General features: G+C 41.7%; 1 protein-coding gene across 8 annotated transcripts in view; it reads right to left on the reverse strand.

The window, feature by feature from the left end:
- The window catches only part of arhgap32b (Rho GTPase activating protein 32b), a 124086-nt gene that overhangs the window by 15524 nt on the left and 94162 nt on the right, over positions 1-14400 (reverse strand). For 4 of the 8 annotated variants that reach the window (XM_019363962.2, XM_019363963.2, XM_019363961.2 and 1 more), the window contains 3 exons: positions 11235-11316; positions 8808-8858; positions 5418-5492 (listed from right to left, as the gene is read on the reverse strand). In XM_019363962.2, the coding sequence (XP_019219507.1) occupies positions 5418-5492; positions 8808-8858; positions 11235-11316 (208 nt within the window). Of the gene's footprint in view, positions 1-809; positions 1020-5417; positions 5493-8807; positions 8859-11234; positions 11317-14400 lie in introns of those variants that run through there. The other 4 variants (XM_019363966.2, XM_019363965.2, XM_019363964.2 and 1 more) reach the window with 3 other exon arrangements.

Consider the following 14400-nt stretch of genomic DNA (forward strand, 5'->3'; position numbering starts at 1 on the left):
TATATCTGCAGGTGGTGATGCAGCTAGAGATTGTAATAAATGTCTGTATGTGGGCTCAGGGCTGCCGGAGTATTGTACCCAATCTTTAAGCCCACTTTCTTCACTGTTTTTTTTTTTTTAAATTATTAACTACTCCGATTTCTTCATATCTTTATAAAACGCTAATGTCAAACACGTTTATTTTTCTAATCCTGCTTTAGAATTATAAGCACAGTTTTCAGTATTATACAGCTCACTACACCACCAGTAAACATGTAAGCGATGAAAGTAACTGCACCTTTCCAACAATAGAATAATATCTGAAAGTGTCGCAGCTTTGAAAAACTGAATTTATGACAAAGCTGCATTGGTGGAGACTGGACACGTGTTCCTAATAAAGTGCTCGCTCAGTGTATATTCAAATTCCAGCGACAGAGGACTGAGCTGTCTTTGGTTCTGAGTAATCATCTGCCGCTAAATGTTTAACCAGATAACACGTCTACATCCTATAAACCACATATTTCAAACGTTGACGCAAAGCTTCCCTGAAGTGCAAGTTCAGAGCTATAAGCCGACATTACACGAACATTTACTATGTAATTATACGTAACTAGAACCTAACACACTTAACACAATTAAAGAGAGGAATTGGAAAAATACGGAGTCATACAGCACAAAATATTTCCCCTAATTTCTTTAAAACCCAGGATTAGCCTTCCGTCATCCAAATCTCTTAATCTATATAAAAAACAAGCGGAAACCCCGAAAGATTCGGAATAAAGGTTAGCTCCACAATGTGAACTCGAAACAAATCAAACGCATTTCCTTACCTCTGTTCCATATCACCGGACCTGCCTAGAAGCGTTATGACAGTTTTTTCCCAAAGTCCAAAGTACAACTTGGCTTTTTCTTTCGCTAAAGTCGCACCTGTACAAAACGACGATGAAAACTCCTCTAAAAGCACCGAGGTCTCGTCAACCAAGACACTAAAAGTTTCAAGTTTAAGGCAGGAGAGCAATGAAACACCGCACACTTTACTTTCTCCCTCTGTCAACCAGAGTCCGAATACAGCTGCAGCCTATCGGTTTACGACCACGCGCCTGATGCCTTCAAATGCTCCCGGACACATGGGCTTTCGTAGCTTCCAACGATTGTTTCGGACAAAACTAACGAATGTGCGAGTAATAGCGAAGTTAATATGACGGCGTTAGTCACAACAACGTTTAACTTATACATTAAACGCAAAGGTCTGTAGATTATCTATACTGATTACTGGGGGGGTCCATTTTAGCAAAATCAACACTGTCAATTTTAAACTTCGATTGAAGGTCAGCGACTGTTAATTTTGTTAACTTGGAACAAAAGATTAAGCTACTTTGACGACTGATTAGACGTCATGTCATGTAGATGTTTGTAGCCATCTCTACTGAAGCCTTAAAGTCAATTTCCCTTAAATACTGCCTTTGAACAACGCTAAATACCCAATACTTGTAACAGCATTGAAGGCAACACCGGCGTCAAAGCAGGCAAGAGGTGCTTACACAGTGGAAAATGCTACTTCATACGACACACTCCTAACAAGCAGCATCCCTACTTTTATTCTTTGTAATATTCAAGACCTTCAAAGGTAATAAAAAAAACCCCAATAACTCTGTAATTAGTTTTTGTTGTTGTTTTCTTTTTACTGAGGGTGGATTGGGTGCATTTGAGAGACTATGCTGGTACATACATTGTTGAGTTGAAGCAAATTCCAAAATGACTTCCTTCTCGTTCTTACCCCCTCCCTCTCCCACCAGGATCATTTCAGAGACCTTCCAGCCTGACACAATCAAACCAGACACACAAGACCAACTTGCCCTGTGCCTCTGGACGACTGACCTCAAGAAGACACTCAAACACTCCGAGTGTGGTTTAAAAAACCTGTATGTATTTAGCTTAGCCATGACGTTATGTCAGCTCTGCCCTCTAAAGACCCCCTGAAAGCATTATCTTGTTATTTCATTAACTAGCTCAGTCCCTCAGCAGACACTCGGAGTCAAAATAAAACTGTTTTTTTAACTAATTGTTGCTGACCCAGAATCACAAGACTCCAGGCAGCCTGTTTCACTGCACGTGACTGCTTTAAGCTGATGCATATTTAATGAATTACAGACATTTCCTTGGATAATTACAGTACGTTCACTCAAGTCCTGAACTGAAGTATACACTACTTCTTTGCAATGCATTCCCATTCATTTGTTTTTTCCCCTTATGAACACGTCTGCACACAACAGTTCAGAGGGACGTTACTCATCTGCTGAGCTTTAAAAAGATACAGTAGCTTCTAATTTCGTGTATCAGATGTTTGAGTTTTTCTGAGCAGCTCCAACAAAGTGTGCTCCCCTTTGAAGTTCCCAGTATCAGAAGCTGATAGCCCACACTGATTTTCTGACACTAAGAGAGAGCCAACACTACCTTACAGTAGGTAGGCATTTACCACTATTTTATGTTGTTAATCTACTTTAAATCATTCAAATTTAGTAGTGACATTCCTGTGTTATCATCCAACTTCTTGAATGACAAAAATAGAACATTATGAAACTTAGATCAACCTCAGACGAGCTTGTTCTGTGCAGCCCAATTTATACTGTTCATCTGTAACAATATTACAGACAAGAAATAACAAGATCTAAGGTAAAACTGCAACCTCTTATGTACAGAGGCCTTTACCACTTTCTTTCTGAACTTCCTACAAGAAGGACCTCTAATAGAAGCCATGGGGCTGAATAAACACATAGACACAGCGAGCATGGAGCTTTCTCTCCTCTGATTTATTTGTCCAATTTATGTATTCAATACTTTGGATATTTGTCATATGACGCCACTAAAATCAGATCACATGAATTATTTTTTTGGCGACACTGTTCGAGTGGTGGGAGGCAGTGTGACTCTCATTAACATGAAAGAGATAAAAACAGACAGGGTTGACCTTTAGGACGAAACACATGACAGAACACCTACAGAGCAGTAGCCACACATGCAGTGAGATTCAGAAAACACAGTTCATAGTTTTTAAAAAGGAAATTTGTAATACTTTTATTTTATCTGGTTTGGGACTGCTTCCACCTGAGTGCTATTAATATTTACACTGAAATCAATATACAAGTAAGGAGGGAAGAAAGTCTTGGTGTAGTCTTAGTAATAATTGGATGATACGGGAGGGTCTTCAACTAATGCAGCTCACCTGAACCTTCCAGGCTATTAAAAGCTGGCTCAAATGAGCTGTTCAGTTTGTGTCTTCCACTTCCAATTCACCTGGCACCAACATGTGTGTCTTTTTTTAGTAACTGTCTTGTTTGGACGCCCTTGTCACCTACTTTGAGCCAGTTTAAAAAGTATGAGTTTTAAAAGGCACCTTAATCACCAAACAGCTTAAAATGGGATGAGAAACTAAAAATATTTACATTACACATGAAGAGCTTTCACTTAATATGTACAACTCAACTGAGACTTTAGCTTATCTGTCTCCTCATAGATCTTACAGACAGGAAGTAGTAAATTCCTGCCCTGCTATCTTGTACCATATAACAGGATGAGAACTTTGTGCTACAGTAAGCATCACACAGCTGGTATTTTGCATGGACATGAATAATCCATTTGACTTCTGGAATGCCAGAAGTACAAGGATGCCAAGTTAACTGGACAGGAGAAGAACACCATGCTGTCTGAAACATAAACATGGTAGTAAATATTAATTCTCACTGGTTGGATACATGCCTCAATGTTTTTTAGTCGCACAGTTATCATGAGAAATGCGTTTGTTTAATGAGGCTTGTGTGTCAAAATAATGTTGCAGTGCACTGAAGTGTGAAAGAAGTCTAACAAGTAAGGATATCTATTAGCAAATGCTTTCTGTGTCACTGATGGAATGACCTCCCTTACACACACAGTCAGTTTACAACATAACCTGAATTGTTAGTACGTAATCCAAGGCACCACCCATACAAAGGTGCAGTTTACAACAACAGTGTCTCATTGACGCTGCAGATAAACACATTACACAGTCCTTGGACAGTCTCACAGTACCAGGAAATGATCTGAGATCCTTTGGAACAGGAGACAAATCTAACTCTGTCTCACACATTCTCTCCTCATTTCCCTCACATAAGCAGCTGTCTTGGCTCATGTATGCTCACAGCTGCCCAAATCACTGGTCCCCAGACATGATGAAGCCTGCACTGAGGAGGGGGATGGGGGGTGCATCTGGGTCAGTAACTGGTAGGTCTTATGGGTTGTCTGGGGAGGAAAGAAGTCTAACCTTCCTTGTTTATTGAAAGTTCACAACTCTTTTTTTTTTCCCCCTTACCATGAAGCTAGTACAGTTTGATCCCAGTTTCCACTGCAACACAGGGCGAGCACACGGTATGAGGGATTAATAGCTCCTAGCTTGTATGGTCTTTATTTTAACTGGAACAGCACAGCATGTTAACAATTTCCATCATTTTACTGGGAAGTGGCAAAGGTTAGTGGTGAACTGCGTTGATCTGGGCAGAGGAGGCATATTTTTCCAATGTTGTGTGGCTCCCTGCAGGAATGTGCTCTTTCAGTCACCATGGAGAGGGAGACAGATTCTTACTGTTGCAGGACAAAGCTTAAAGCTCAATGGATGGGTTTACAGGCCTTCACATTGTGAAAGGATTAAATAAATCAAGGCTGGCTGGGACCTAGCACCACGGTACCCCTGCCATGGCCTTACAGCTTTGACCAAACAGACGCACACAAACAGCTGGCCCTCATCCAGACAGGATATTCAGCAACAATGAGTAACCTGGCTCACCCCTAGACTGATTTACATACACCTAGAGAGGCCATGGCAGTGAAAAGAACAGGGGCTGAAGACTGTTCACTTTGAGATTACACCCCAAATCTATTTGGCGAACTTCAAATATATTAAGCAATGGTATTCTCTTTCACAGACAGATGATACAATGTGACATATTTAAACACACCCATAAAATATCCACATAGTAATAAGGACTTTGGAGTGAAAGAAAGAAGTGTAACAAATTTAAATGGAAACAGAGTTATTTGCATTTGACAGATGTTTTCAAAACAAAGATTATAATGTATGAGTCAAGTGAAGGAAAACTATAAACAAACACTGCAAAAACCTCCACACTATTGTGGCTTTACTGATAATATACAATCAGATGGTCCACCATCAGAGTGTGGAGAAAAGAGTGTGTTAAAGGTCAAAGAAAAGGTTTAAAAGAGCAACACCAAAAAAGTGCACAAGAAACAGCAAGTGTTAACCAGTGTACTGTCACAGGCACACAGACTCGTCCTAACAAGGCGACACAGTGCAAACACATCACTCAAGGGAGAAGAGTTAATTTTTGTTAGAAGGTGGTGGTGGTGCAACACACCAAGGGGTTTTTTGATTGCTTTTTTTTGTCTACCTGAACTTATGCTGTAGTGGTTTAGCGGGTCGGCCACCCATGCACTGTCCTGTATTACACTCTCCATCTCCAAGTCTGCATGCATCCCGATGGACAGATGGGCCAACAGACATTTGGATGGATGGATGGATGATGGAGACATGAGAGAATCAGCAAAGGGAGAGAAGCACTTCAAGTTAGAGAGCAGATCAACTGTGTACTTTGGAAAACTGAGGAAATGACACTTTAAAAGAGCAGGTAACAGAACACATAATTATAGTTGTAGTAATGAATTATACTGAATGAAAAAAAAGCTACATGAATTACAAAAGTGAAAGAAGTTCAGTTTAACTTTGAAGTTATAATCCTTAGGATTTTTATGAACTCACATCTTTTTGTTTTTTAAATTACATACCTACACATGAGGTAATGATTATACTGGCTTGCAGATGCACACACAAACAGCTATGAACAAGAAGTTGCTCCTTTAATTTCTTTTCAAATTTGCCTGAGAGAAGCATGCATACCCCTCACCACCTTATCACAGTGAAGGGGTCGGGTAGAATGTGGGTTGGTGAAGGTCAAGGGTGGGGGGCTGTGCAAACAGTCTCTCCAAGTGCAGCCCCCGTGAGGGGCTGGAGGGGAGTCTGTTCAGAATGGAGTTACCCTCGGTGAGCAGTACGTCCTGAATGTCGTCAGCAGTTATGGACTGAACAACAGTTCAGAGTACCCAGCCTACTTGGAGTTGCTGGGTGTGGTGCTGAAGCGTGTTCCACCTGATGACATTGTCCTACTAAGAGACATCAATGCTCACCTACACAATGACAGCGAGACCTGTAAGGGCATTAGGATGAATGGCCAGATTGAGTTGAACCCAAGTGGTGTTCAGTTATTGGACTTTTGTGCAATAACAAAGAACATGTCTGGGTGTTTCCACAACACATATAAGGATGTCCCTAAGAGACCACAGGTCACAGGATGAGGAGATTTCGTAATTGTATCATCAGATCTGTGGCCGTATGTTGCCAACTGATCACTACCCAGTGACGTGATGGAACAGGTGGTGGGAGAGAATGATAATTAGGTCTGGCACACCCAAACGTATGGTGAGGGTGTTCTGGGAGTGTCCCAGGCTCTCATCTCCATTTCCACCTCCAGTAGAACTTTGACATCATCCCCGTCATCCTCATGAGCTGGCTGTAGCTCAGGAGGTAGAGCAGGTCATCTGCTGATTGGAAGGTTGGTGGTTCGATCCCTGGCTCCCCCAGTCTGCATGCCAAATATCACTGGGCAAGATGCTGACCCTAAGTATGTGTTAGTTAGAAAGCACTTAAAAGCATAGAAAAAAGTGCTTGTGTGATCGGATGAATGTAGCATGTTGTATAAAGCTATAGAAGAATCAATCCATTAATCAGTCAGGCCATAATACATTAATGTTTCACACCTTCATGTGCCTTCAGGCACTGCAAGGTGCTTGGAGACTGTTGTGCTGTCCTATAAGCAGACTGTAGACAGTGGAGCCATCAACTTGAAGGCAGGCCGAGCAAAATGCGGTTTTGGCAGTAGCTGATCTAAAAACTCTTTTGTAGGAAAAGTTTGGTGAGCCCATTGAACAAGACTTTCCATCTGCCAAAACTGACTCAAGAAAGGCAAGGCAGTGCTCTACTCACACACTGTGTAGTACAGGGGCAACTCTCCTATCACTATCGACGAGCTCACAGAGGTAGTTAAACAACCTCTTGGTGGGTGAGCCCCTGGAGTGTAGATTCACCCTGTTCCTTAAGACCTTGGGTGTTACAGGGCCGAGGTTAGCCGACACACCACTGCAATATCAGGTGGAAATCTTGGGCAGTGCCTGTGGAAGACTGGAGTAGTGATCTTCATCTTTAAGAAGAGGAACTGGAGTGTGTGCTCCAACTACACAAGGATAACACTCCTCAGCCTCCCTAGGAAGCTCTATGCCAGAGTACTAGAGAGGACAGTCCATCTGTTAGCCAAACCTTGGAATCGGGAGGCTCAATGTGGTTTTTGTCCTGATCACGGAACTCTGGATCAAGGAAATTCAAGTGTGGATGGGAGTTTGGGAAGCCAGTGGAAGTGGGCTTTGTAGACTTTGAGAAGACATTCAACCATGTCCCTTGTGGGGATCCTGTGGGTATTGTTTCAGGAGTATAGGGTATGTGGCTAGTGGCTAAAAGCCATTTAGTCCCTGTACAACCACAGTGAGAACTTGATGTCCGAGTTGCTGGCAGCAAGTTGGATAGTTTGCAGTGGGTGATAGACATCACCACAGTTGCCCTTTTCAATGATTCTGTCAATAATTTTTATGGACAAAATTTCTAGGCCGAGCCAAGTAGTAGAAGGCTTACCGCCAAGTGGCCTCAGGATCTCATCTTTGCTTTTTGCAGATGTAGTTTGGTTGGCTTCATCACATGGTGGCCTTAGTGTGAAGTGGCAAGAACAGCTCAACACCTCAAAGTCTGAAGCCATGTTTTAAGACAGAAAAGTGTAGAGTAACCCACTCCATGCTGTTGCCTCAGGTGGAGGATGTCCAGTATTGGGTCTTGTTCACAAGTGAAGAGAGAGGGGAGCTGGACATTGGCAGACAGACTTTCTACACATATTTTAGCAGATCCATGTCTACACGCTGTAGCTGTATACTTTCACCAGAGGGCAACATCAAAAATATGGTTGCCCTTATTTCTGCTTCTGTTGGTCCTTTAGCTTAGTACCCATCACGAAGAAGACAAAGAATGTTTTTGTAGACAACTAACATAGAGTGACGAAAAAGCGATGATTGCCATGGGGTATGTGGCGTCAGCCTGCCAGTGTAAAGCGGACTTTATGGTTGAGCAGAGGCAGTGTGTTCACTGTTCGCTCCACTCCAGGGACTGCCCGTCAGCCTGCAGTGAGCTCTGCTGTCAGATGGAGGCAGTGTATAAAGCATGCGTTACAACCAGTCTGTGGGCCACTCTTGCTCGTGTTGTTGCTCCATCAACCAGGGGTGCCTTCAGAATGTTTTGATAGGGGTGGGCCACTGAAGGTATTGGGGTGGCACATTAAAAAACAAAGGAATGAAATGACTGCAGGTCAGCAAAAACAACTTTTGATTAGATGAATAATGGGGTGGTTTTTATTGAACTGGTTTCAGTGATGGAAGATAAATATGACAGCAATTTCTTTTGTTTATTGCCCGCAGAATTTGGGGAGCAAGTTTATGAAACACTGTTAGTGCCAATAAATCAAACAGGACTAAAATCTTAAGGATTATAACTTTAATTATGCTCATCAAATTTGTGATGTACAAAATAAAAAAAAAACAAGTGTAAATGTGAAAATACTTCTATATGTATGTGCACGAGAGGGTGGTGTGAGCAGACAGGCAGGTGGAGTGTGTATACCAACACGCACAGGGGGGAAAGAGACTCCAAGAAGCAGGCGGCAGGCCAGAGCAGGGGGAGGCTGAAGCAGAGGAGTCACAGTCAAATGCAACAAATCAAAACACATGCCAACACTACTGTACATCCATGTGCAATGAGACAGCAACAGCATTAATGATGTACTGAGACAGTGAAGAGCAAACGATGCACATTTTGAAACATGTACAAAGACATTCCACTTTTTAATCTGTGACTTATAATAATCCTGAGCCTGTAATACTACAGTTGGCCATCTGCACGGTTTCAGGAAACAAAGACTTTAGCTTAGGGCTGTGCGATATGACCAAAATCTCATATCCCGACATTTATCGTCCCGACAACGATATAAATCACAAAAATGTTACATTTTCTTAAATTCTGTGAATCTCGGGCAACTCGACTTGCGTGAAGTGTTTTCAGCTGGGCGTCGTGTACCTGGAGTCGAGTGTTTTGACCGATGCGTGAAACTATACATTTTTAGACATAAGTTGTAACGGCCGCCTTTTTCTTTGTATTTATTACACGGCGTGCTGCGGGGGAAAGCCTGTTCTAACATTTGAGTCTAAGGTTTATTTTGAGCACCTGACGGCTCTTTTTTGCTTCTCGTCAGTAAACTTTCTCAACACTCTTTCACGTGACTCTTGTGTAGGTGCTTGAAGAGGTTTGTCGTGTTTGAGTCTGAGGTGGGGACCGGTTTCAATTTGCAGTGTACAGTTTTCTGGTCCGTGTCAGACTTTTTATAACCAACCCATGTCCATGCTACAGAGGGAGCCCCTTGTTTAGAAAAAGGTCCTCGATTAGTTTTGACTGGTCCTTCTGTTTGTTATCATTTCAGTTTATTTTGAAAAATCTCAACAGGATCTTCAGCTTTATTGTGAAAGGTTTATGTGGAAAATAAACAAGCGGACGGCGGAGCCACACGCTGGGTTTACTGTCGTTGTTGCTAACGACAAACCATAAAAAACAGTCGCTTGTCCGCCCGTAGTGTGGTTATTTTAAATATAAGAGAAAGAGAGGACTTTAAGAAATTCATATAGCCGCTACAGTGACCATCAAAACGATACAAAATCTTGCTGTAAACAGTTTATGTTGCAACACCATGAAAAAACGATAGCGTGATATGAAATGATAGATGTTTTCATATCGTCATCCGATATATATCGTTATATCGAACAGCCCTACTTTAGCTCATACACTGAATAGAAACCCAGTCATTGAAGAGTGAATCAACAATAAGAGGAAAATCTGGTGTCCATTTCAAAATCACGTTCCTGACCACGTGCAGATATTCTGATATAAGAAATAGGGCTCATGCAAAAAACAACAACAACAAAAAACAGCAACAAGCGTTGAGACGTTACTTAAAAGCAAGGGAGTGGGACAGCAGGCACAGTCTAGCCTCGGACTGAATAGAGTGCTGTGTGTGCACTGCAACAAGATGCATTTGGTATTAGTCACAATCTGAAAGGATCAACAACATTATGCTTGATACTTGAGCTGCACATCAGATAACATGGGCATCCAAAAGCTTCAGAAAGCCCACAAGCAATAACCACCCTCTCTACTTTAACAGTACACTTTATTTTTCTTCATCTTTTTCTTTTGTCTTGTGTCCTCACTTAATAGAGACCCCAGAATGAGGCTTTGGTATGGTTTGGAAAAGCAGCTCCACTTGCCCAACCCAACGCCAGCGGGCTAGCTGTGACGCTGAGTCATAGTGGTTGAATCAATGTTTAAAATTGGAGCATGTGATGTGGATTTATTCAGGACATCTTACAGCAATAAGATCTGAGCAGCTATTTCTGATGACAATGTTTAGCTCAAGCCGCTGAAAACACTGTCGAGTGCTCTCTTTGATTCTGAGAGGGTTTGTGTTATACACTTGTCTTTGACACTCTCTGGAGTGTGCTAAAGAGCTTATCTGTTTGCTCTGGACAGCAATAGATTAGCAGTTATTTGCAGAGGATTTGCATATGGCTGAGTCAATAAATCATGATTAAAGGCCTCTTTCAGCTGATCATGTGTCAGAATTACAGGCTTCCTTTCACAGTAAAATCATAACCTGCTTATATATTAGAAGTCTGTAACAGAGTTCTTATTATTCCATTTCATTTTAGATTAAAAGTATCAACTACAATATATTAGCAACAAATGTTTTTCCTCTGCTGCACTGTAAAAGGATCAAATAATGTGAGAATATTCACTAAGGATCTATTGGTTTTAATACCCAAATCATTAAACTGAACCAAAGGGCCTGTTAGACCACTGCATGCACACTAATATATACCCAAAGTCAAATCACTCATCACAGATCTAACTCTTTCCTGAAACCTCAGCGATATCAGAGAGACATTAACTGCCATCAGATAACGCCCTTCTAACACATTTCCTGTTAATAGTTTAAGAGGAGAATAAGTACCTGGTTTTGGCACTGAGTTGGTCATGGACTGTGGCACTTTGTCATTTATGAGCTCCACACACTCACTGGGGAAGAAGCCAACCTGGAAAGAGTTACAGCACAGAGAGAGGCGGGAGGAAATACAATCACATTTTAGAAGACAATAATGGCACCCAAGGGTGTGGAGATGTTAAGGAGTGGTTGTCATATCAGTTATACGATTTATGTCTGATTTTTACCATTTTGTCATCACGTTACATAAACACTTCCCTTCTAAACTGAAGCAAAACTCAGATAAAATCATTACAGTGGGTCATTTAAGTTTGTAGCAGGTTTTACATGTGAATATGATCACATTAACTTTAATTAGCAAAAATAGACATTCGGGTTACCCAAGGATACAAAAAAAACAGTGCAAATAATGTTACCAGGTGAGACTACATGGCAGTCTGGAAAAAGTGGGATTCAAAAGGCTCTGTTTATGACTCAGACACACTCAGATTAAAAACAGGATGGCAAACAGCCTTGTTGGTTGATGACTGCACTGATTTTTTTCTGCATTTGCTGACCAGTTGGAAGCAGTTATGGGATTCAACAACGAAGGGTGTTGCATGCTCAGCCTCTGGGTGAATCCTTTCAATCACAAGGCAATTGCACACATCACCTGGTGGGTGACACTCTCTCCCCAAACAATGGCGGCCTAACTCGGACTTTATACATGCAGATAAACTGGGCAAAACTCATCTACACATGTCAGTGTTAAAAAGGAACTTGAACCAGCTGGTTTGCACCTGGATGCATTCTCACTGTATTCTTACTGAACATAAAAGCGAGGTTGCAGAGCACCTATAGTGTTTTGCAATTAAACCACCATCCTGGAACAACCACGTCACCATTTCCCCCAAATTTCCCAGGTGTGGGACTAATAAAGGATTATCTTATCTTATTCGCAGGAATTTCACTTTCAAATCTATTGAACCCATTCAATCCCAACCAGCGACCTGACAGTGCCCTCAGCCTCCTCGTATGTACACTAAGGTATCAATTTGAAACTCCTACATCACCTCGTTCAAGTTATCGACAATATCCCCCCATCAGCCTTTTACGGATGGGGGTAAAAGAAAAACGATACAATTGCAAGTTCATTGCACATCGACACTCCATTTGTACATAGTCACTGTGTTCCCAAGTGTGACTGTAGTTTACAGAGCTACAAAGCCTGTAAAGAGGAATGTGAAGCCACCCAGTGTCAGAGCAGGGAAGTTTCGAGGACTGAATGCCATGTCGAGAGAAACTGTCATTGAGGATTTTACTGTGGGCCAGCCCAGGTGGACCAGACTCTGGAAACCAGAGTTAAATGAGCGTCAGAACCCTGATAGCAGAGTTTTGGACATGTTGCAGTAGCCTATGTGGCACAGTAGCCTATTCTGAATAAGATTCCCTGACGGAAAGGAGAAGGAAGGCTGCTAATACACGGTCAATTCAGTGACAGGATAAAAAAGTAAGGCCAACAACCATGAGCTCTGTTTTGTTGCTCTTAAATCTGAAAGAATGCGGACAGTAAGAAACAAAGCTTGCAAGCTACTTAAAGCACACAACACCCTATACTGTGACATGCAAACTAACATGCCTCCCTCTCCTCACACTCTGCCTGCCCGCATCACTACCTGGTGTTTGAAATCCTCCAAGGGAGTTTTACTGTTCACTCGACATTTACTCTGCATATCATATTTGGGGGGAGTGCTGCAGCAGTACTGGTGGAAGTGCTGGTTATGGATTTTAACCTAAAGTTTACATTATACAATTAAACACAGGAGTATTAGTGGTACAAACAGGCCACTTCTAGCATCATCAACTGCCCCCTACTGGTGGTGCAGCTGGTGTACACTGTACTCCATCAGTTCTACCAAGACATCCTAGGTTTGAGTTTCACTTTGCTTTTACTGTTAACAAAGTTCCAATGTGACAAATTGAATGAACCTTTCGTTCATATAAAACATCTGTAAGTATAGACCAGCCTACATGTGTTCAAGTGTTCAGAAACTCTGTAATCCAGAGGAAGCTAGCTATTTGAAGCTAATTAAACATAAATGATCAGTAAACATCCTGCAAGGGCTGGACTTTTCACCAAAGTCACATAACCTTTAAAATATAGGTTCTCAAACTAAATGAGGAACATTTAGTTCCTCATCGCTGTAATCACAATAGGATCTGGTTATAGTCAGGAAGCAAAAACTGTACATGTGGGTATGAGGGGATAGTTTCAGATCCTTTCATAGACACAAACTATAACACTGCACCCACTGTTGCCTGGCGTGTTGCATTTATTTGGACGGAGCCAGTCAGGAGAAGCAGCGGGGGTGATAAAGTCGGGGGATCTGTCAAAAATAAAGACTTGTCAGGCAGAAGGCCAAGCTCGGCGTAAGGCAACATCTTCCAGCCAGGAAATGATGTGGCCTATTCAAAGACCTGGAAAAGCAACTGCTGTAAAATTAGTATTATAAACATCCACGGTTGGCTTTGGTGTCTTCTTTTAAGTGCATTAATTAATTAATTTCTAGATCATTTTCACTGTTTCACCAGTTAAACACCACCAACGCAGCCCCCTGTTTGGCTTTAATGCTGGCCTCCTTTACACCTGAACACCCACGTAGCAAATCTTGCCCACAGTGTTTTGTATACACTTGTCTGGGTAAAAGTTTCATGCAAACAAACACAGTGGACATACTGTTCTTCAAAATACAACTGCCGATTTAAGTGTTTTCTTAGACTCTGATAGGATTCATGTTAAATAGTGATTAAGCAAGTTTTTTGACTAACTTCATCAGTAGTGTGACTACTTTGACCGACAGGTATTTTAACTTGGGCAGCAGCAGCTGATTGGTACCTTACCTCTATTAACTGAACAGGACCTCCGCACTGCTTTTCATAGTGTTGGTGCCTCTTACAATATGGCCTGCTCCTTGGTATAGATTGTCCAACAGGTTTGTGCTTTCCGTGAGTGAAAACTAAGACATTTTGAATGTGCCAATGCCCCCTTTATAATGCCAGTTAGTTTAGTAGCCAATAAGAGCTAAGCAGATGCATGAAGCTGGAGCTAAATGCTATTAATATGGAAGGAGTTTGTTTAGTTAATGAAGTTTTAATGACATTTGTAGAATGACATATGGCTTTAACAGTATGAACA

This window comes from Oreochromis niloticus, linkage group LG10 (genome assembly GCF_001858045.2).
Source record: "Oreochromis niloticus isolate F11D_XX linkage group LG10, O_niloticus_UMD_NMBU, whole genome shotgun sequence".
Lineage (NCBI taxonomy): Eukaryota > Metazoa > Chordata > Actinopteri > Cichliformes > Cichlidae > Oreochromis > Oreochromis niloticus.